The sequence below is a fragment of the Strix uralensis genome, chromosome Z (genome assembly GCF_047716275.1).
Source record: "Strix uralensis isolate ZFMK-TIS-50842 chromosome Z, bStrUra1, whole genome shotgun sequence".
NCBI lineage: Eukaryota > Metazoa > Chordata > Aves > Strigiformes > Strigidae > Strix > Strix uralensis.
Window position 1 is genome coordinate 1,950,001 of NC_134012.1, and position 24,702 is coordinate 1,974,702.

General features: G+C 40.7%; 1 protein-coding gene across 6 annotated transcripts in view; it reads left to right on the forward strand.

The window, feature by feature from the left end:
• The window catches only part of ARB2A (ARB2 cotranscriptional regulator A), a 268,419-nt gene that overhangs the window by 124,019 nt on the left and 119,698 nt on the right, over positions 1–24,702 (forward strand). For all 6 annotated transcript variants that reach the window (XM_074856313.1, XM_074856309.1, XM_074856314.1 and 3 more), the window contains one exon: positions 7,845–8,063. In XM_074856313.1, coding sequence (XP_074712414.1) covers positions 7,845–8,063 — 219 coding nt within the window. The remainder of the gene's footprint in view (positions 1–7,844; positions 8,064–24,702) is intronic.

Here is a 24,702-nt window from a genome sequence, read left to right on the forward strand (position 1 = left end):
AAGAAGGTCTTCTGACATAGGTCACTGTGGGAAGGAAGGAGCATCGATGTGCCGAATTGCACCTGTTTGTTGACGATAGGTACAAACCAGAAGCTTTACTTTTAGATTACAAGTGGCTGTTTTCTCAGGGAAGTGACTGAATACATGCACATACTAAAACCAACTGAATTTTCTGTCATTGAGATAGAAGGTTTTCAGACTGCAGTCACAAACAATGCTCAACGCTAAGTGGGAGTTGTCTTTTAAAACTTGGATAACTTCAAGATTTTACAGAAAACGCTTATGTGCATGATGTATTTTCCCTTTACAGTACTGAAATACAGGCCTTCCAAGAGATTGACGTTTAATCTTTTTCTGTAATGGTTTAATACATATAAATTCTTGGAGATGAAAGGTAAAGTAGAAGAACTTGGCAAATTGGGTAGCCTTTCTGCAAGCTAAAGATGTTACAAATCCAGACGAACCTCTGAGCCCATTGAAATATCTACAGTTCAGAAAGAGAAAATGTTTACAAAAATATTTTACTTTGTTACAGAAGGGAGGGAATGAGGTGTACTTTAGAATAAGTTTACTTTTCCATGTTGTGCTACATAAAAAATACGTACTGAAAGCCTATTTGGGTGTATATTCATTACAAAGTACAAATGAGAATAATTAAGACATACTGCGGCATTCTCAGGAAGGAGGCAAAGTGGATTGGAAAACGAATTTGCAGTTGAGAACTTTCACTGCCAGCTAATGGGATGCTTAGAAATACCATAGAAACATTTAAAAATCCCGCAATCCAGCTTTATCTCTGCACCTTATTTGAGCGTAACTTTCAGAGGGCAACTGCTATTGTCCTTGCTTTCCCTATCAATAAATTAGAACCAATTGTTACTTGTTACTTGTGTGGGTTTTATGAAGATTATTTGACTTACCGTTGTTGCTGGCACGTTGATTTCAAAAGGTTAAATTCTATATAAATCTGAATAATCTTTTAATTAAAATCTTAGTGAAAAAGTGAAACATGCGTGAGGTTCTTGTTTGAGATGTTGTAGCCCTCGCAGCTTCTGAAATTTTTGACGCAGAAGAAAGTAAAATAGTTTTTTAAGAGAGGGAGAAAAACTTTCAGAGTGCAGACTTCAAATGCGGAGGGATTCCTAGGTATCATTAAAAGATGCCGGGCCTTGAAGGTAGCTGGTGGGTTCGTTCTTTCACCGATTGTATGGACCCCAAAGCTGTGTGTGCTTAGTGAAGAAGAGCAGACACTTACTGCGGCCTGGGCAGCTGTTGTGGATGGGTTATTTGCAGTCCTTGTCCCCCCAGTGTGCCTGAGGTGGATTCACTTCCACTCAGCCTCCAGTGATTTCTCCAGATAGCCCGAATCTCACATCAGGGAGAGGTGGTGGGGCTGAGGTTTATTAAACGATGCTTGAAGCAGTATTTGAACATCAACATAGTTCTTTTCTGTTAATTCACAGAATTAAGTTCATGCAGGAGCATAGTTTCTTGTATTTCACTTGCCATGAGAAATAATTTTCTGCTGAAAAAGTTAGTGAAATTCATGCTTGTAAAGGCACAGAAGTTCCCTACCAAGAACACAGTACACAACTGAGGGAGTAAAATCCTTATAATTCATAGATGCGTTTATTCAGTTCTGGCCTTGGGAACAAACATCATAAAACAGGATTGCAGATCTTACGCATAGACATATTTGGGTTGCTAATTATAGAGAGATGTAAAACATTAATTCTTTTCAGAACTTTTCTGCAGTAAACTCAAAATGTGGTAGCAGCTTATCTGGTAGGTTTTTTTAGCTTTGAACATTGATTTGTTTAGTATAGCTGCTCTAGCACCAAATTAGCAAATAGCAAAGTAAAACATCCTAATGGCATGTTTTATACTTTCCAGCATAAAGATACTATATATGGTGGGGTAAGATTAGTACAGTTCTGCATGCAGATATATACGGACCTAATGCAGTGAGGAATTAGAAGGCAGTAACAGAAAGGAAATGAAGAGTTTATTGTTTTTATAGCTCTAATATCCATTAAAAGTTAGTAACACAGCAGGTGACAGTTTGGGTAAGTGTAAAGTGAATGTTTTGAAATAAATAGCAGTTGGGTGACCTGGGATGTCAGGGCTCTAGACAAGGGTGTGTGTTTGTCAATATATCCTACATGTTTTACAGACTCCTCAGGGAACAGGGGAAGATACAATTTCACCTTTTCTGTGCCAAAACATTTTAATTATATCTTCTTCCAAGTACAGCGGTTCAGTAACCAAGGAGCTGACATTGATGCATGTGTTGATAAAGCTGCAAACATTCAAAATGAGATTAACAAAGATTTTGAGGAAAGGGTGACAGCTAATTTTGCACAGTATTCTGCATCTAATTCAGGTCAGTGTAATGATAGAATATTTTATAACTGTTGTGTCATCCAGAGGGACTTTTATGATGCTTTGTGTTTTTGAGGATTTGTGTATATGAAACTATAGTTCTTAATACATCATTCAAACAGGTTATAACTTTTTTATTGAACATCTATTGGTTGTAGCCATAAACAGGAATAAACTTCAGCATTTAGAAGCAATTTTATATATCCATCAGCATTCATCACAGTAATAGGTTCCTTTTGTCTAATTCACCTTGAAAGTATTGACTTCAGATGTGAAATGGAACCAAAATTACCATGCCCATTTTGTGGCTTTGCTTAATATTTGCAAAAAGATCAGATGGAAAGTTATATTAAGTGTATTTAAATAATCAAACTGTAGTTTCTTTGTATTGTGTGAGACCTTTTGAGAACATCTCAATGTATTTCTGCTCTATTCTCCTCCTTGTTTGAAGGCAACTGACATTCTTCTTTCACTTTTCTTTTTGTTTGTGAAATTTTCTCCTTTTTTTTATCCACTCACTTCTCCATCTGCTTTCACTTTTGTTTGCTTGGGCCGTCTCTCATCCCAACTTGATAATGAGGAATGCGGTGTGACCCTGACCTCTATCAGCCCATGCATGACCTTCTGACTCCCCCACATAACCTTTGACCTTCTCTTTGACAGCTTGATTAATTACCCTGTGTTATGATTTATGAGTAAGTGCTATGTAAAAATAATAGACAACAGGTGGTCCTCTAAAAACTTTTTGTGGCATGTTTTCTTTTCCTGCCTCACTTGATGAGCTATTTTAAGTTGGGGACTTAGTGGGACAATGTGTGTTTGGCAGTAACACAGCATTTTTACACACTTGGACACAGTGCTGGAATTCAGGCAGCCGAGGTGTAGCCGGGGATGGAAATATCGCAAAGTATTAGCAGGGTGCAGTTGCCAAAATGTACATTGGGTGGAAACAGAAAGCGGAGTCAACTGACATTTCAGGCGTTTCAGTCTCAGGTCACGTCTTGAGAAAATTGCTCAAATAATGGAGGGGGCATTTTTCAAGCTGAGCTGCATCTCCAACAGCTATGTTTACTTTAACGCTTCACTAGTGACTTCTGATTGGTTGTCATGACCTCATCCCACTGTTGCACCTACGATGTCGCAACAGTGACATAGATGTACCCTTCTCGTGGAAAAAGATGGGAAATGAACAGAACATACATCTTTCAGAAAGATGAATGGACATTGCTGTGTCCGTTTTAACCATGGGCAGATTTAAGAGCTGAGCACTTTGAGTTGCATTTCCCCTGGGAATTAACTCCGGTCTTGTTGCCAACGATCCAAATAGAAACCTGAACTTGAAAAATCAGGTTGATAAAGCTTAGGAAAATGATCTCTTTCAGACCCTCTCTCGCAGCCCAAAAAGGTAGTTACACAGGTCAAAAGATTCCTCTCCAGCCCTGACCTCTCTGGTCACATATGGTGTCCCATCTTGGTGGATTAATATGCAGAGCTGAATGCTTTCAGCTCATTATTCATGTGGCCAGGCAGAAGAGATTTCAAAAGATTAGGAATTTACCTCAGATACTTTAAGGTTCTTTTTTTTAACCTTACTCTTGCTGTCAGAGACAATAATTTTGGCATTCCTTCCGTTTTCGAACATTTTGCTTGAACTTTCAGTAAGAGACTGAAAGTACTGCTCCATTTCTGGCTTGTGTATCACGGTGGAAAAGGCCCTTCTACGTTGTGCTGGCTTTGTAGTAAAGGTGTTGTAATTGAGATCCATGATTCTTTCCAGCACTTGACTTTGCCAGCCTGCTTTTCCTTTCGTCATCATTCGCTGGCTCACTCATAAGTATAAATTGTATTTGTATTTATGAACCTGAAAGTGGAGTTTGCATACAGTCCTCTACCTCCAGAAGCAGTTACCTGGAGGATGCTAATAGCATAGATTGCATTTCATTTACCTTGAAACGTTCGAATTTGGGGAAATAGCTGTTAATGGGGTGTTTTAGTCTGAGAGAGAAACCACATCGCCTGAACTCGTAGATTAGAGGCTGGGACTTGTATTTATCAGTGTCTGTCCTGATTATTGCGTCTCATCACAAACACACTAATGGGGGATGTGGGTAGGCCTTGGCTTCTGTGCAACATCTGTATTCCCTCACACATCTGGTAGAGCACAGGGCTTGGCTTGTTTCAGTCAGCTGAAGATTGATGGGGGCGGGGGTGGGGTTGCCCCAAAGTTTAGCTTTTTGCCGTGAAAAAAACTTGGCACTTTAGAGAGTGGTTTCTCTTTCTGTGTGCACTGGTGGACACACAGGAGGAAAATACTCCACTGGTACGTATGTTGAAAACGTACCTAATGTTTTACTGGTGGTGGCAAGCTTTAAAAACTCCTGGATGATGGTACTTACACCGTAGGTCACTACGTTTTAGTAATGCTGTAAGCTCATCATAGCTGAAATTGATATCTTTCCTGACATTGTGAGGTGTATACCTCTGAACACAACTTTCATTTAAATAGATACTTTTTAATGAATGTGATTTTGTCTTTGCTTAACAGTCATGCCAAAGACTGCGTATCTTGCCTGTTATTAAAGTTTGTTGAAGCTCTTTTTTTTAGATATTAGTGGTCTTGTGTGCTCAGTTTTGCACTGACTTGCACTCTGCTCAACCCCACTGAGTTAGTGAGGAGTTCCACTTTTAATTTTCTGAGTGCACTGAACTTCAGTGGTGCAGCTATGCCCACATGAAATACATTTTTTAAAAATTAATTGAACTTAGGAGCCGCGTTGTTTACATAGATGTTATTTAGAGCTGAGTGTTCCTCTTCAACAAAAAATGCTTGGGCTAAGGCTGAATGAGAGAGGTTGTAATTGGGTGCAATTTTACCAGTCATTTTGTTTTCCCCTGTTGCTTTATACATGTCACTCTCAAGTCTTCTTTCTGGTGCCATTGTTTACATCTTGCAATTTAGGATGCAGAAGTACAAGGGAAAGGGAAATACACCATGTCATGTAAGCAAAACGATCTGAAAAGAGATCACTTTCCTAAGAGAAAATCTTACAAATTATAAGACTATTTTTTTCCTCAATTATGGCAAAAACTATCTCAGTTATTACTTAATTATTTTAATGGTACTGGCAGGAAAGGCCTGCTATCTGGGAGAAATTTTAAAAAATGGAAAGGCAGGCATGCTACACTGTTTAAAATATAATTGATAAAAATCTTTTAATTGATTTATGAAATAGTGAATTTAAAAATGGAATCATATTTCATCTGTTGATGTCTGTGTGAAAAATTGACATTGTGTCCTCGTAAAATTGGACAAATGAGTCATGTAATTTTCAGTTACATAATCAATAACTTAGACAAATTCTACTTCTTTGATGATTTATGTGTCTGTTTTGTGGTCAGCTTAAAGTGGACACAGAGTTTCAAATCCCTGTAACACTCATAAACCTGTAATAAACACATGAATTTTGCATTTGGCATTGTATAGAAAGCAAAACGAATCGATAGGCAGAACGTCTCTGCTCAAAACAAGCAGGTCAAGAAGATGAACAACACAGAGCCCCGAAACCACTGGCCTGCCAAGTACCGCAAAAACTTGGTCCTACTCTGCCACTAACGAGCTCAAAAACCATCCTTTCCTCTGAGGCGTGTAATTTAGGGATGTTTGATAAGTGGTATTCTCCCCCGCGATGGATTTTGGGCTTTGAATTTTCCAGGTTGGATATTTTATGAGTTAATGGTACAGTGTTGTGTGTTAACGTGACCAGCGCTGGCCTGGGTAGATTTTTAAACTTTGTCTTCTTCAATTTTCTGTTTTTCTCTGCCCTTCCCCCTTTGTTTGTTTATCTGTTTGGCCATTTGTTTATATTTATCCCAGTTCAATTCACTCAGCAGGGAGGGCAGGGGAGCGACATGACAGGAGACCACTTACTCACGGCGCCGTGTCTAGCGAGGAGGCAATTTTCTCTTTGGCCTGTGGTGACCTTTTTTGACTACGTCCCTTACGCCAGAGACAGTGTCCTGAATGCCTCTATTTCACCCTGTTTAGCAGAGTGCAACCGTGCCCTTTAACTTGGTTTTTGGTGGGAGGAGAAGCTACGGCAGACGTTTGAGAAGGGCACAAGGACGAGGGGTAGGAACTCCCTTCAGATGCGATTTTGATAACTAGCCGAGTGTGTCCAACTGTAGAAAATCACCGAGTGACAATCTGTCTACCTGACAGTAGCCACAATGCGCTACAAGGTTTGTGAATGGCTCTACAGATTAGAATAAAGCAAGCCCAAATAAAGTATCTTTTGTTGGTGTGGACTTGGTTTGCTCTGGCCAGCTAGGTATGGGGACCTCTTTGATCCTCCTGCCTAGCCCAAGTGCAGAGCGAAGCACCAAGTGAAAAGCTGGAATAAAGCTGTTCAGTTAGATAATTAATATAGACGTTTCCAAAAAGTAAATCTTTATTAAAATTTACTTTTAAAGGACAGCTTGATTTTTGACTGGGAACCCATGGTAACTTTAAGGGCTCATCTGTTAAACACACGTGCTTCTCTTTTCTCCCTGCATTTGCGATTATATCTTCCACGAATATTACAATTCTTGTGTGATTTGCCATCATTTAAAAATCATAATAAAATGATTGGCTGATTTATTCAAGATTTATTTCTCATTCATAAATTCATGTATTTTTCAACCGGCTCATTTTCTGAGGCACAAAAATGCAGCTGGTATGCTCAAAAGCATCCTGCAGGTCACAAATTTTCTCTGGGTTTGTTGAATACAGGACATAATCCCAGTGAAGTTTGGGAGCAGATTTAAAGATGTGCTTAAAAGTCATCCCCACAGTAAAAGAGTTGACTTGTAAGCAATACCACTGAATCAGTTTTGGTATTGATTCATTGTTACTGCCGCTATTGGCTTCTGCATGGTATGCTTGTTGTCAGCTAGACAAAAGGTTTTACTATTTTAAACTGCAGTGAATAATTTTCACATGCTTTCTTTAATATATATATATATATATGAAGTCCCTCCATCCTTTTTATTTTAAAGGTTTTTATTGGTGGGGTATAAAGCTTTTTATTCATCATTATGTAGAGTTCTTAAAATAATATTTTGCTTTTAGTTCTCGTACTGTTTTCTGAAAAAGTCATATAAAGTGCTTATGAATAAAACAACATATTAAATTATTTTAAAGGTAAAACAGGCAACTTTTCTGACGCTGAGGGATGTGTATGAGCATAAGTGCACACACAGACACATTCACACATCAATATCCCTTTAATGACAGAAATGAAACAAACAGAATATTCTTAAAATGCCCTTCTATAAATTACGTTGTGTGAACTTACTGAAATAAATACAAAAGTTTTTAAGAGCATAAAGTAAATGCAAAGCATTTTCAAGCATTAAATCTCCCTTTTCATATTTCTTCTTTTTGTGTGTGTGTGTGTGTGTGTGTGTCTCTTCTAAAACAGGAAGGCTATGGAGTAATAGTACTGAATCCCAATGAGAACTATATTGAAGTGGAGAAGACAAAAGCCCAAGTACAGCTGTCTTCTGATAGCTCAGATGAACCTGCAGAAAAGAGGGAAAGAAAAGATAAAATCCAGAAGGAAACAAAGAAACGCCGTGACTTCTACGAAAAGTATCGAAATCCACAAAAAGAAAAAGAAACTATGCAGATGTACATTAGAGTAAGTTTCTTTTGGTTTTCTTTGCCCTTCTTTAATGATGTATAGATATGTTTACCTTCCATATTGGCTAATAAACAGCATGCTTTTTTAAAAACAAACACATTACCGAGATGGCATTCAAGAGTTCATACAGAGTTCCTGGCTCTTTATTGATATTTTTTGTCACTTATTGAATGTGAAGTTTTGGAAGAGTTACAAAACATTCCTTTCTAATTTCAAAGGGGAACTTCAAATGAACCCCAGAGGAATTCACTGGTGCTATCAAGAAAGGGGATGATTTAAGGAAGGCTTCGTAAAAATGATTTTATAAACAGAGGTGTACATAAGAAACACTTTCTAATGCAGCTCAGGCAACATATGAGCTTCACTTGTCGTGCATGCATTTATTGTATTATATTGTCTTATACTGGGGAGGCAGTAGTTATAGCGTGACAGTTTTTTAACATATTACCTGCTGAATTACTAATATGTTGTGGAAAATACTGATGTTCATCTTGTGTGGTAGCAGATTTGCCCTATAATGTATTGTTTTCATATGAGCAGCCATCCATTGTGTTTCAGCTGAACTTCTGAAGGCAGATAAAGGAGGAGAGTTATTAATATCTTAATAAATATTTAAGCTAGAATAGTTTGAGAATGGTGTAATGAGGAAACTCTGTCCCTTGCTCTTTTCTTACTCAGTGAACCTTTGCACTTTGTAATGCTACCAGCATGGGATCGTTATAACAGTGCTACCCGAGGATTTCTAATTCTGCAGGGGGCACAAACAATATTATTTGCACTTTGACACATTCTGCTTCATATACATACTATGCATTATACATTCGAGACTGAGTCATGCAATTTCCAAAGCTCTTACCATTTCCATTCAACGGTAAAACGTGTCAGAAACACCACAGTGTAGTTGAAACAGTAAAAATGTATATGTCTTTCTGGTGCAAAACATAAAAATCCAGCAAAAGACATGTTCAAATCATCTTAAATTTTAACGTGTTCCTATTAATTGTGGTTCAGCGTAGCAATGTTTGTAGGAGAAATACAGCTGTACTGGCTGGTCAAAAGGGTTTGTAATCTGGATGAGAGATTATCACTAATACCATAAATATTACTGTGTCTTTTGAGAAATATCTCAGTACTGAGTATGGGAAACAAAAGAATGCGTGTACATATTCGAAGTCACCAACAGGGCACTGGTTTTTCTCTCTGCTACTTTTCACGAGAGATGCCATTCTACCCACCAGCCAGACCCTGCTTCTGAAGAGGAGCGACCAGGCTTCTCTCAAGGTCCATCAGAAGCCAGTGGACGATGTTGCTGTATTGTCCAGAAAGGCATCTTGGTCAGCATGCTGGCCCAGTGTCCTCTTGTTGAAATGGAACCTTTTTTTGATACCTTTTTAGCGGTTCCACCTTCTCGTGGCTCTTTTGCTTGATGAGGCATTAAACTTGGCTTCAGAAGGTTTGTCCCCCAAAAGGCAAAATGCATGACTCCATCCCATGTTCATTTTTGCGCAGCTCTGTGCCTCAGATATGTCTGTTGATGTTTCCTTTATTTGATTTTCTTCAAACCAAGGGAAGAAGTAGTATAAGTCATGGTGAAAGTGTGGGTGGTGGTCTCCTTTCTTGGGCGAATTAACTGAAATTGGGTTTTCTGACGCGGTTCTGGTTTATTCTGAAAGAATTCTTTGGGGTTTTTTCTTCCATAGGCTCCAGGTACAGAGAGTTTGTTGAAACAGAATAAAAACCATCCCTGCTTTGGTGTGTGGCAGGACAAATTGCTGCAATTTACTTGCATGTTGGTTTCTGAAACAAAACTGGACTGGCGATAGGGTGCCATTTCCTCTGCTGGGCAGAACTGCCAAGTCCATAGGTGGTTGCAAGAGGAGCTGTCAACATAGCATGCTCTGCTCCACCTTCCTGGCCACAGACACAGTTGTCAATCTGTCCAGTCCATCGCACAACACAAACAAAATGGTGTAGAGCTGTATTTGCGACCTATTTCTTGCCTCCTGCGCTCGGGTCCGTTGGGTGATGTGTGCTACAGGAATCACCATTCGTTTGCACCCCAGGACTTGCCACCAGGCTTACTGCAGCCACAGGCTGTTCGAGCTGGTTCGGGGTAATCTCAAAGGGCAATTTAGATATGAGCTTTACATACTGTGTAGTAAAGCATATGTTTGACTCATTGGGCTCTCGAAATAAAACATACTGTCACTGCGCAGTAATATTTAAGGACGGTATATGCTTCATAAAGATCTCATCAAAAGAGTTTTGAGAAACCTGGGCAAGCCTTATGTCCTCTTTGCCAAGCAGGGAAAACTGGTACGGAGAGACTAGATGAAAAATGTCCTCACAAGAAGGCATCAACAGCATCTAACATGGAAGGAAAATTTGTTTGTGTCAGATAAGCTGGAGAAATTGTTTCAGACCGTTAAGTAGTAGGAATAAATATCCTCGGTTATGTTCTCATAGGGTCATTGAGATCTGTTGTGATATGATGAGAAAATGCCATTTGAACAAATTAAAGCTGTCTGGATGATGCTCCCACTTGTGCAGTTAGATTTGCTGAGAATTGGAAGAATGGAACTCTTCCATGGTAGATTTGAGTATTTTGTTTATTTTCGTAGAGGAAAAACAAATAGCTGGGGTACTCAAGAATATGTAAAAGCAGAGTTTTAAAATACAAAATCTCAAATTGCACTCTATTTTCGTACAAAACGAGTACAAATAAAAACGACTATGGGAGTGTGTAGTGCATTAAGCATAGTGCCTGAAAGATCAAAGTACTTATCGTTTCATGCTGGAAGTTTCCTTAGCTATGAAATAATGTACTTTCTGGCATACATTACAGCTTGTTAAAGGGACTGATTTGGTCTGGGCAATAAACATCATGTCAAACATTATGGCAGAAAAACCTGCTTAATATGTTTTGTAATAAGACAGAATTTTTTGTTCTTGAAAACATCTGCCAACTGAACTCATGAGTGAAGACAGAAAATGTCATCAATTCAGTAACAATCTTATAAATTTGGTTTCTTTTTTGTCGATGCAAACCAAGGAAAAAACTTCTTGATAATCAGCATAGACTATAATACTTTATGGAATGATTAAACAAAAGCATTTTACTTTTATATAACATGCTAATGAATGCATATGAATTTTAATACTCTTACTGTTCAGATTTTAACAAGCGTAATGCCAGCAGATCATTTTAAAAGCATCTGTTTTTTAATGTGTTGAATGGAGAATTGAGTCAAATAGCTAAATATGTACATACATCCTTTTAAAAAACATATTTCTATTCTTACTTATAGATACTACCATTTTTTCTTAGACCACCAGAGGCTGCTGCTGTACACATTGGCTGATGCTTCCCCCCAGAAACTTCATGCCCTAGCCAACCTTCATTTATTACTGAACTAAACTGAGAATTTGTTGATCTCTAACCTTTTTCTATGGAAACAGATCATACAGGCTTAAATGTGACATGATTATTCCTTCCATCCTCCGAGCCATCTTGCACTCCCTACAGATTTTCACATTGACAGTGTCTTGTCTATGGTAAAAGACACTTAGAAATGTAAATCAGTATTTATCCGATTCTAAATAGCATTCACCACTTAAGTATACTGAATGGATTCTGAAATGTTGTTAAAGGAAAAAGTGTAAATCACATAATTTTATAATAATAGTAATTTGGAATCATGTTGTTGCCGCCACAGTCGAAGGATATCAAAGAGGTAACGAAGGAAGAAGTAGGAAGAAGTACTTTTATCAGACCAACTGATGGGGTCAGGTTTTCTGGGCAAAGGGGATAATAAGCCTTTCCTAGGCCTGTATGCTGTGAAATTTGTCCTCCTTTTTCCACCAAGCTCAGCTGCTTTAATAATTCTTACTGCAAGTATTATTTTTACTATAGCACGGTCTATAACAGCGCTGTTTATACTAACAGCATATCAATGAAATAATTCATTTTGAATGTAACATACTTCTCATAAATTCTCCCATTTTCTGCGAGAGATTAAATAGAAAAAGATCATGTGCAACTAATTAATTTGTTTTGCTAAAAATGGATGCATTGGGATAATTTGTACCAGTATTCAGGAGAAAGTGGTAAAAGGCAGGTTTATTAATACACGGTTAAGTACGCGGCGGCTGCTGGTGGGCAGGAAATCCTGGCAAGCGTGCAAGCACCGTTGTGCCATTTCTGCTGATTGTTCGGCGCGGCTGACACCAGGCATCTCCCGACTGAAGGTCGCCGCAGGGCGTCCGCTGGCACGGGGTGACCTTTCAGAGCTGGGGCTTCCTCTCATGCTGGGGACGACGCGGTGTCCCGGTGTGTCTGCGAAGGGACACCACGGCCGTCCCTGGGCAGATGCAGGTTCCCCCTGCCCACCCCGTGACTTGGCAAGGCCCGGAGCCAGTGTGACTGCGTTAGCGTGCTGCTGAGACCAAGCTAATAAGCCCTTTATTCCACCAGAAGAGGCAAAATGACAAACACTAGGCAGTCAGCTCCCGAGAGGTGTAAGGGACATGCTCCAGCACGGAGAAACTCGGTGGCAGAACCTGGGCATCAGGGCTCGAACCTCCAAAGTCTCAGCCCAGTCTTTATATCTCCATGTCTTTTTCTTTCCCCTTTTACAACTATAAGCGTTACTTTACCTGTACCTCTGAAATAACATTTTTACTTTGTCTATGTTTGCCTTTTAAAGACCTTTATGTCCTTATGTTCTTGGGAAATCCCTTTCCCTTCTAACCAACAGCAAAATCATGCTGACAATGGAAAGTTCATGAAAACTGCTTAGAAACTACCACGGCTTTATTGTTAATCCCAGAATCATTCAGGTTGGAAAAGCCCCTCGGGATCATCGAGTCCAACCCTCAGCCCGACTCTACAAAGTTCTCCCCTACACCACATCCCCCAACAGCTCATCCAAACGACCCTTAAACACATCCAGGGATGGGGACTCCACCCCCTCCCTGGGCAGCCTATTCCACTCTCTGACCACTCTTGCTGGGAAACATTTTTTCCTCATGCCCAGTCTGAACCTCCCCTGTTGCAGTTTAAAGCCATACCCTCTTGTTCTGTCACTAATTCCCTGTGAGAAGAGACCAGCACCAACCTCTCTATAATGTCCTTTTCCTGTTCCTGCCCCATGTACTGCCGGGCACTCAGAGTTAAAAAAACCTGCAGTTCGGTTGCTGGGGTGTGAACATGTGGTGACATTCTGGGTGCCGCAGGGTATTTGGGACACGTGGAGAGATCTGGCCGGTGTCCTGTAGGACCTGCACCACCAGAGACCTGCACCACCCTGGAAGCCAAGCAGAGGACTCTGAAGCATGTACAGTGGCACTGACCACCTACAGTTAGGCCTCTGCATCATTCCTAAAGGGTCAGATAAGCTTTAAGTTCCGATAATAGTTTCTCTATAACAGGAAAAATATGTGTATTTCATGTTTCATCCCATAGATACTACAGTGAACAGGCATCTTACATTAAATAGCTAAAGCATCTGGAGTTTAAATGATAGTATTCAATAATTTATGCATAGGCTACTTAGCTTGTGCAATTAAATTAGGTATTTTTAAAAATCCTGAGGTTGTAAAGACTTCTTGAGGTATGTTTTGCGTCTACTAGTCTGGAAAAGTTATACTTGTCTTCTTTTCCTTGAGCAAGTGAGAAATCAGAGACACAATCACTGAAGGAAGATTTTGCATCTCTTCAAGAGCACCACTGGCTCTTCTTTCTGCCGTACCCTCTCTCTGTTCTGCGTTTCACAAGTATAGTGTAATCAAAGAAAAGGAATAAATCGGGGCCATCTAGCTTTGGTGTCTTTCAAACATTCATTACATGATGCCAACAAAATGTGCATTGTTAGATCCTGCTCCTAAAACGTGAGGCAAGCCGTGTGAGTTACCAAAAGAAAGAAGCAGCTTGCATCTCTCCTCCCACCACGAGCTGTGCGGTGCTCCTGTTGTGCTAAAAAAGACCGTTTCTCACAGGTCAGATGAGTCCTTCCTTTCAGACAGGATTCAGGCTTGGTAAACCTGGCCAGTTAGGGAGCTAATGGTAAAGAAAACTAGCTCAGCAGAAAGGGGACCTACTTGTTGAAGGCAGAGGTGAATAACATTATTCAAACTTCTGGTGCTCGGATACTGCCTGTCTTTGATTGTAGAGCGATTGGAGAGAAGGACTGAAAAGACCTCGTAGGTCTTCTGGTCCATCCTCCTGCCAGTTCAGATTGCTCTCTGCAAGTATCCTTTATCATTTCTCTAACAGAGTCAAAGGATAATATCCTTTTAGCTGATATCCAAAACAAGGATAATATCCTCTAAGCTACTGCACACAGTTGCACATTTTAGTGCTAGATTTCAGTGTGTTTGGGAAAAATGGCAGAAAAAATTTAGCAGTAGCTCAAGCGGCAACATACACCTTTTTGCAGAACTTTATGTGTTTTTTTTCTTGGGCACCAGTCAGCCATAAGAGCCGTGATACAGTAAGAGATGATGAAAATTAATTTCTGAGATACATATAGTCATCTTAAGATGAATGGTGCTGTTGCAAAATAACCCTTTTCTGTGGGGACGTGCTAGCCCATCCCACTCCTCTAGAAATATTTATGGGTTTTGGGTAGGGGGATATGAGGACTGTACCGCAATGCGTGGAGGTCAGGGAAACAACATTTGCGGAGTCCTAGGAAGTTAATGCCAGCAGACAGGGAACTGGGGCACAGGATGCGCAGTGCATTCAAGGATGTTGTTTTCACCTCCTGTGCTGCAGAAAACAAACTGAAAATTCAGGAAAAAATAAGGAAAAAAAAAAATCTAGCTTTTGGGATTAAGATAAATCTGGTAGTTCGTCTGTGGTGTGCTTGGCTGCCTGCAGCAGTGACGGCTGCCAAAGGGGCTAGAAGTAGTGGAGGAAATGGTGGCATGGAGGAATGTGGAATAAGCTGCCCAGAAAAAATGTCAGTTCCTACCCTACAATTCACAGGTGGCTGACAGTTTGAAAAATTAATTATTACAGGCCTTTCATTCGTTACATTTTAAAATCCTTGCAAGTGATTTTACTAACTAAAATCCTTTTTGTGAATTTACTTACTGTGCAATGTTATTTTGGATTGTTTACCTCTTGAGAACAAGGTTTATCTTTTTAATCAGCTTGTTGTCATCCCTGTACAGGCAAAGAAATATGCCTCATTGTGAGCTCGGAGGAGAATGGAGTCGTGACCTCCATTCTTGCTATGCCTTAGTGAACTCCACACCTGATCAGCACGCCCTGAGAACTACCTTTTACCAACTTCAGAGCTGTTAACTTCATTTTCATAGTGTCTAGGCAGAAGTCTTTCCTAAGGTAGTCAGTTTTACAGTATCTCCAGCCATGAACTCATCTAAATTTTGAGAAATCTTCCTGTTCCTCTCCTGGCTGAATCCTTGCTTTATCCTCTCTCCCTGGCTAAAAGGGGATGCTAAACTGATCAAAAATGCTTTTTGTCTTCTGTGGTTGGTGGTGTCGGTAGCAGGTTTTCTCCCCTGAATGGGCTGCATGCTGTTCAGCCGCACTCATCTACACTTTGTTATTTAACAGTTGTTTCTCATTCTCTTTCTCTGTATTTTTTGATCAGTACTTGGCAAGAGTGAATTTGTCAATACACAATGAGGTATCTTTTTTATCAAGTAACACTCGTATTTTAGTTAGTTTTCCCAATAGATGGCACTGCTTGGAGAGAAACTACTAAATAAAGTAAGACCAAGGTGCATTTAGAGCTACAAAGAGTTATGTATGAGGAGCCTTGAGTTAAGCAAGTTTGGGAGCTCCTAGTTTGGTACTTTTAGCAAAAGCATGGAGTGAGGAAAGCATCACAACTATATTGAGTAAGTTCTTCAGAAAGGAGGGGACGTCCCTGGGTCAGTAGCTTTTGACAAACAATCACAATTCTTCTACTACTGGTGAGCAGTGTAAGCAGTTATGGGGATTGCTCATCGGGGTCTCACAGGCTCCAGTTGCTGTTCTGCTGTTAGATCATGTAGCTGGAATCCTTCGTTCACCACCAGCATGTACTGAAATCATTTGCCATGCATCCAGCCGACCGCCAATTCGTTAGTTCCCTAATAAAATGCTGCTCCTGGTTGCTAAGCCTCCTCACCTCTGAAAAAAAACCGACCAAAATATTACATCTGCTTTTATCATGTCCTTATTGAATTAGGGAGTGAGCAGAAGAGTTGCTCTGTCCCAAAAGACTTGCTTTACAACTTACACGTTGCCTAGTATCACTTAAATTTGAGTCAGTCGTTACACCTATAATGCAGTGTGAATTACACGGGCTAGTTCCCCCTTACACACACACGCAGGCACTACCTACACTAAACCACACACAACCCACAGGTGTTCTTGTGCGTTCAATGTCCTGCAGGCTGCGGGGCTCTGACACGATGTGTGCAGGCGTAGGATACATACAACTGGAAAGCTTCCTTCTTACCAAAATCACAGATTTAATTGGTACATCCAGTCATACAGTACAGCAAGAAATTTAAAATGTTGTTAATTCAGACAATACGCCTGGTACTTCATAAGCACCTGCAGTGTGTTTGTTCTTTCGGACTGGTGTTTCCTTCCAGGATGGTTTTTCACTCCTGTCTCCTATCTTTTCCACCTGCTGTGTAACTGAATAATCTGATTTCATGGATCTTGCAAGTTCAGCCTATATCCTAGAGAAGTGGGCAATTGACATTATCGCTTAATTGTGTCACAGCCACTCTGTTCATAACCTGGGAAAACAGAAGCCTTAATTGCATGTAGACGTTAAGAAGACAGATATTTATTTCTTTTAGGGATCTGGTTTGCTGAGGAATTCTTTTGAAGTTAGCGAATTAGGTAATGAAGAAATTTACCAAGGCTTAGGCTGCGTAAGTAGTTCTGAAAGATTTCTGGGTCCACCAATTAACTTTGTGATCTTATCCTTTGATAAGTCACAGCCCTCACACACTCCACCTTGCAGTACACCTCTCTGAGCCTCTGGCTACTCCACTTTTCCTGTTGTTTGAAAAATGAACAAACACATTTGATGACAGGATCATGTTATTCATCATGTGTCCTTTGCACTGGCTGCCAAAAAAGGGTAGGCTTATGTTTAATGGCTGTTGCTTATTTTTAAATCCCTTACCAGTGAAGACCTTGGCCGAGTATGAAATCCTCCTCGTTGAGATATGTCAAGCTTTCAGACACTGCATGCTGTTTAAGGCTCTGACTGCTTTGCCTTAAGTGGACAAATGAGTTATTGCTCTGATAGGTCTTAAAGTAACAGGATCTGATTTGATCATGGAGTCCACTTTTTTTAAATACCTTTCTGCTGCTGTTGGCAGTTTGTTCATTAGATTCTTTTACCATTTCCTTTCCCTTTCTGTTTTGAACCACCCCAACTGACTGATAGAGTTGGGCTGATAGTTAAATTGATTTTAATCCTGACGGGCACCGGACAGTATCATCACTGGAGTGGAAGTCCAGATACTTGCTGTTATTCTGCTACAGTTGTGGTAAATAACCATGACATGATTTTCTAACAGCACCATGAAGTAACACCTATTTCTACCCAAAGTGACCAGGCAAAATTCAGGTCTGCTAGAATCAGCAAAGACAGACTGCAGTTGCAAAAGGTGACCACTGCCTCAGTTGTGCTGGGGGTCCACAGAGCAAACAAAAGTTGGAAAGAAAAGAGATGGAAAGACATGGAAATAATGTAAATTGTTTTGTGTCTGCGGTGGTAGTCATCTGCAGGACTTCTCTGGAGTGTGTTCAAAGTCACTCTGTCCCAAGCACATGCGGTTCAGGGTTTGGGAAACTTCCACAGCATATGTTTTCACACTTCTGTGGCAATGGTACTACAGAGCTGACTCTTTTTGCTTTTAATTGAATGTATCAGGCACAGCACTTGTGAGCAGGCCTGGCTGACGTTGCTTTGAGCATGGTGTTGGACTGGGTCACCTGCAGAGGTGCTCTCCAGCTGATGTGGGTCAGTGGTTCTACATCACTAAATTTCACCTCAGTCCTCAAAGAAGTATTTAAGTTATGGGTAGGCTTTGTGGACATTGTAGAGAGGATAATTTCCCCATCTCAAACATTTGATGCTACTGAGGTTGTGGTTGGTCATCCACTTCCAAAGAGCAGGCTCAGGTGATTGAGACCAGGAAGCCGACGTAGCTATTAGTGTGGTTAACACCGTGTGGTCTCCTACAAGTACTGCTGCAGAAACGCACCTTGAAAGATAAAAGCCCTTCCAGACAGGCCGTGCGTGGTGTTTCTTGGCATTTTTAACACAGGTGTGTTGAGCATAACATTTATGATTTCTTCAGAGATCAAGAAATTCTCCAAACGAGGTCACCTGCTTAAATTTGCTGAAGGACCTTAGAGCAGTACAGCAGTTGTTTTTTCACAGATATTCTCCAGATGTTATTGACATGCCCATTTTTTAATAATGGGAAGGACACAAGTACTGTCCATGTCCTTCCTACTCCCTCTCCTTTGTTGTTTCTTCAGCAAAAAAGGGGTTTGTCTGCATTGTTAATTTAAGTCCACAAACTTTTATTTTGTACCACAAAGCAGTTCTTGAGATTCAGGAAGAGAAGAAATACCCTGTGACATTCAAATTGATTATTTGCCAAGTGTGTGCTTAGAAGAGGATAGACATGGCAGAATTAAAAAGGCTGCAACTTTATTAAAGCATTAGCAAACAGTGGTTTAATTAAGCCTGTGCACAACCGCTTCTTAGAAGATTTTTGTCTACACTGTTAATTTCAAAGTGAGACCTGAATCTATATCTCAGCTGCAGGCCAGTGCATTAGCTACAGGTTGTCTTGACGCCCTTGGACAGGCCCCTGGTTTCTCTTCATCTCTTAAACCTGTGCTCATGTTCTTAAAAGGTCACGAATGTTTAAGATACTCCTGTCCAGTTTTCTGTGAATGCTGTTCGCTGGAAGAAGGCTGCTCATGCAGACGTCTGCGTTGCCGCCTCCAAAACTGATCCGTGCTGCTTGGTGGAGGGATGGTTCTGGATATTCTGGCGTCGTACTGGGATATCAGGCACAGGGAATGTGATTGCCGTTTGGGGGATTTCCAGGACATCTGGTACCTGGCAACTATCAGTTCTTACCGATCATTGTCAGCTTTATTACTAAACAAGATTTAAGATTTAAAATATGTTAGTACAGAAATATTTGCCCTCACAGAGCTAAACTACAAAAATAGCAAAATATATTAAACATGGGTTGTTAAACAGCGTTCAACTGTTGTTAACCATAAGAGCTATCAAAGCTCTTCCAAAGTCTCAGTTAGCCTGAAGATCTGATTAATCAGCTCCTACAGGACATCCAACTTACCCAGACCGCTCTTGGGGTTACAGCTTTTCTGCTGCCACCATTAAGGACAGATCCTGTAGTTGCCCAGGTCCATTCTTCTGCACAGTCTCTTTCTTCTCCAGGTGCAGGAGGGGTCAGTCCTGCTTCTCTTTTCCCATTCATCCGTACTTCATTCCCTGTCACCAAGCGCTGGGACATTTCATGGCAATATGGGAATGTGGTGGACTGACCTTGGCTGGCCATCAGGTGCCCACCAAAGCCGCTCTGTCACAGCCCTCCTCAGCTGGGCAGGGGAGAGAAAATACAACAAAAAACTCACAGGTTAAGATAAGGAGGGATGTCACCCAGCAGTTACCATCACAGGCAAAACAAACTTGACTTGGGGAAATGAATTTATCGCCAGTTGACAATGGAGCATGATGAGAAATAAAACCAAGTCTTCAAACACCTTCTCCTCCCCTCTCCTGTCTTCCAGGGCTCAACTTCACTCCCAATTTCTCTCCCTCTTCCCCCCAAGCAGTGCAGGGGGATGGGGAAAGGGGGTTGCAGTCAGTTCATCACACACTGTCGCTCCTTCTTTCTCATTTTCTTCCTGTGCTCCATCATGACATATCTGCTCCAGCGTGGGCCTCCCTGGGTGCAGGGCACAGCTGCCTCACCGTGGTCTTCCCCACGGGCTGCAGGGGAGTCTCTGCTGGGGCGCCTGCTGCACCTCCTCCCCCTCCTTCCTCCGTGCCCCTGGTGTCTGCACAGGGGTTTCTCTCGCCTCTTCTCACTCCTCTCTGCGGCTGCTGCTGCTGCTCAGTTTTCCCCCTTCTCAAACCCGTTACCCAGAGGCGCTGCCACCGTGGCTGATGGGCTGGGTCTTGGCCAGTGGTGGGTCCATCTCGGCCCCGGCTGGAGCTGGCTCCATCCAACATGGTGGAAGCTTTTGGTATCTTCTCCCAGAAGCCACCCCTGCAGCTCCGCTGCTACCAACCCCTTGCCACGCACACCCTATACAAGGGGTTATGTTATTTCCTCACACTCTCTTCCTCAAGGTCTTGATTAACACTTCTGTTACGTACCTTAACAAGCACACTCCTGGCTTCCCCCCGTGGATGCACTCTGCATCTTGCTTTTGCCACTCTCTTGAAGTTATTTCTTCCCTCCCAAATAGCGAGAGGTAATAAACCTCACAGAAGCACCTGAGATATTAAGGAGGAGGTGCTCAATCAATAATACTTCTATCTTTTCCAGATAAATTTTATGGTCTGTGCACCATCGTTGATGACCAAACTGGATTTTTTTTTTCAGAGAGGCTCTGGTGGCATAGCAAAGCCCAGCAAACAGCTGAAATGGGATTTAGCATTTATCAAGTAAATACAGGGGCTTTTTGTTAGGATTGTTGTCTGTTTTCATCCTGATGTAATGTTTTATAGCAAACTGATACAAACTTTGATGAGAAACGTTGGAGGACTAATCTGTAAGACAGACAATAGGCATGCATCATGATGCAGTGAAGTTTAACAAAAGGAGCTTAAAGAGTAGAATCATTTTTAATTCAAACACAATAAGGTCCAAGCCTCCAAATTCAAGTAACGGTTTGAATGGGTGCAGGTTGCAGTTGTTGAATCGACTTAGTCCTTGTTTTAGAACACTTCAAACAAATGGAGTTGGCTAATAAGTGATTAAAATGGCAACAAAGAGCATTTATAACAGTAACAAAAGCTACGTCCATGTGTTTTTTTGAGGGTTGATTTTTCTTATCCCACCCACCAGCATAGACATCATAGGTTACATGTTCTATGGAAGATACATATTATTCCCAAGATTTTCAGTTATCTCTGGAATTTGTGTTCCGTTACCGTTCAGTCTATAATCTCAATAAGACCCCCAATGTTTGGCCTGTGCCGCCTGAGTTAGAAGATTGCTCCCAATTTTCCAGTTAGGTCAACCAAAAAAATTAAGATATGATAGAGGGTCAGTGGAAGAAATTCATATCAAAACAACTGCTCACCATGTCATTATGACAACCTGCTGTAACAAATGTGCTTCTGTTCTAACTTATGACAATTAATTGCTAAAAGTAATTTAATCTGACAGTGGCAAGATGTTGAAAGACTCGCGAAGATGTCATAAAAGCGACCTTTCTGCCCATGTGCAACCAAAAGCCATTTTTAACAAGGAGCCTCAAAAACAGTACAACTTCTTTTGTACTTTGTTAATTAGTTATTGATTTGAAACAATGCTCTGCCAAATATTGTCAGATTAGCTAGACGCCAGCAAGGTCACAGTGTGACAGTCTAGTCCTGATAATCTTATGGTATATAAGAATTCTTTTTTTCTCTGAACCTTTTGTTCCAATATCCTGAGAATTACATTTAATGGCTTTAGCATTTGTGCTAATTTAAGATACAGACAAGCTGTCTGTTATATAGTTGGATGTTTTGAGTTGTTAAAAAATGACACTGCGTTAGAAGAAAATTCCCAGTGATCTAATGTCTAATGATCTTCAGCGGCGGCGATGCACCGCTGCCGCGACGCCAACGCCCTCGCTAGTCTGAGCAGAGAGGAGCCTGCTTTAATGAAATGGTCAGCACGAGGGAGTCACAGGGTTCACGCCAGAGGTAAAACGAGCAAGTCCTGAGGTTGTTCAGTGACTCATCAGGATGAAAGATCATTTCCTAGCTTACATTATTGCAAAACGAAAATAACGGAGGTGGGTCTGGACGGGAAAACGGAGAAGCAGAATTAAGGCTTGAATAGCTCAACATTCAACTTTTCGGATTATTGAAACAAGAACCAGCAGAAAACACAAATCTGAATTTCAAATTGTGTTTGTCATCTGTTTGGATAATTATTTTATAAGCTAATGGCAGTTACTTCAAATACAATTAATTATAGCAGGCTACATATTAAGGCACTTCAGCAAATCTTTATAACTGTACGTTAAATAAATAGTATATCGGTTTACTTAAAGCACTGAGCACTTTGCTCTCTTTATTAGGAGAAATCAAATAGCTTTGAGCCTGTTAAATCTTTCTTTCACTTAAATAACTGCTCTTGAGAGTATGTAATAAATAGAGACAGAGACGTCAAGAAGAAAAATACAGGGCGAAGCTGTTCTATTTAGTTTAACTCGTGTAAGAGATATAAACTCTGTAACAGAGACTTTACAGCTGAGCTTTGTTCTGAAACCATAGCTGTTAATGAAAATACAAAGTTGTTGTTTTACTTAAATGTGTTGAAGTTTGTTAGATTCATTGTTTCCTGTGGTGGGGAAATCTGCATTTTTCTTGGCCAAAATGCTATTTTTCTTGCAATAGCATGGTTAAAAAAAAAAAAGGGTCTGCTTCTCATTACAACATATAAACAGATTGAAAGAACTGGAAAGTAAAATAGTCTTTAAGTACTTTAGGAAATAGAAAAATAACACTTCTGCATGACTTCCATTAGGAGTTTTTGAATGTTTCAGATGCATTCATTTCAAAAAAAATCGGATTTAGTGTTTTGAAAAATGCACGCAATACTTAAACAGCTGGCATGATCTCTCTTTGTGTCTTGCAAAGATAATTCTTTTCGTGAAAGTGCTGTGTTCGTTTTTATTTACTTGCCCCCACCATTAATCTATTAATTGCCAGAAACATGGCTGGTCAGGAACACAGCTGCAAAGATACAACCTGATGGTTTGTTTTAGAAATGCTCTTTTCTTCCCATAATTTGATCACACAAGAGGCCATCTTTGGTGATGTTCGTTAACATTAGGCAGAAATATGTTTTGAGCAGAATCTCAACCTCTGAGATTAAGTAGTTTGGAAAGAAAAAAGTACGATGAGACATAAAAAAGATGCATGTAAAATGCAGGGATATGTACCAGTAGTATTGTACTGAAATGCAACTGCCCCAGTCTTTGGGTATTTTTACCAATTGGAGTCTCCTCGGCCAAACAGGTGTATTTGTTATTTAAATTAGGATATGTAAGTCCACCCACAGAGGTTGGCAGATACCATGCTTGGAGCATCACAGCACGGGGATTTTCCTGTGAATTGCACAGGTATTTGTCAGTAGCCGTGGTACGGCAGTGTAGACAGGAGCGGTCTGAGGAGTTGTTATGACACCTTCGGCCTGATGAGTTTCCCCATGAAGGATTTCCAAGCTTTTTGCCAGAAGACGCTGCCTCAAACTCAGGCTTCCTTCGCCTGGAACTCTGCGAGTCATATGGATAGGGGAAAAAATATCGAAAAAAAAGCAAAAATCCAAAAGTCTGTCAGAGAGCTAAAAGGGAAATTAGGGGGTTTTTTTCTAAAGTAAAACTTCCTTTGGTTCATTTCCCTCCTTCCTCCTATTCTCTTCTCCTGCACCTCTTTCCTCTCAGTGAGTCAGCAATGTTCTTGTCCCCAGACAAAAAAAGAAATGTCATATTTGTGTTTATTTACATTCTTGTCTTAATGATAAAATAATTAGCTTAGGTGACTCCTACTGCGTCTGTCAATTTGGGAACAATATAAACGAAAAAGGATACTGCAGATATTCGGGGGGAAGATCTGCTTTGAAGGAAGGCTTTTAACTATTTACTCTCCAGCTCAAGGAGCAACTAGCCACTAAAAAGAAAAACAGGCGTTTAAACCACCAACCCCCAAGCTTTTGCTGGAGGTGATAATTAAGAGCTGCTGAGACGCTTGATTTTGTCTGAATTTTTCTACTTTTCGGTCTCCCTTCCTGCACTTTGCCAGAAGACAGTTGGGTGGTGATGACAGGACATGCCAGACTCCAGCAGAAGTAATAACGGGAAAATCCAGACTGGAACAACAGCCTGACAAAGTTGTCTAACCCTGGCTGACAAGCAGATACTTTAACCAGGGAGACGATGCTATAATAACTTTTGAGACTTAATTAATTTAGCCTGAGATCCGGGTTTTACTTTATAAACAGCAAACCCCCTTCAAGTTACAAAGCGCCTTGAATTTCCTAACAAAAAGCTGAAGAAATAGGGAGGGCGTTGGAACACAGCAACCCCGCAGCAGGAAATATTCACCACGCGACAGGGCTGAGCCTCTGCTGCGCGGAGTCACGGCGGATTGAACCACGCGGGTAGCGTTTGCTGCTTGCTTTGTTGTTGCACAGATCTGCGGCCGAGCTCAGCGCGCTCGACTTTCCAGTTCAGATGCAAATCTAAGAAATTTCACCTGTAATGCGAGGATTTTAAAAAAAACGCTCATATATTCTTGTAACATCTGCGAGGTCCTGACACGGCAGCGCTCTGAAGGCCTCCTGCAAAGACCTACATTTGCCAAAACTGAAATACAGT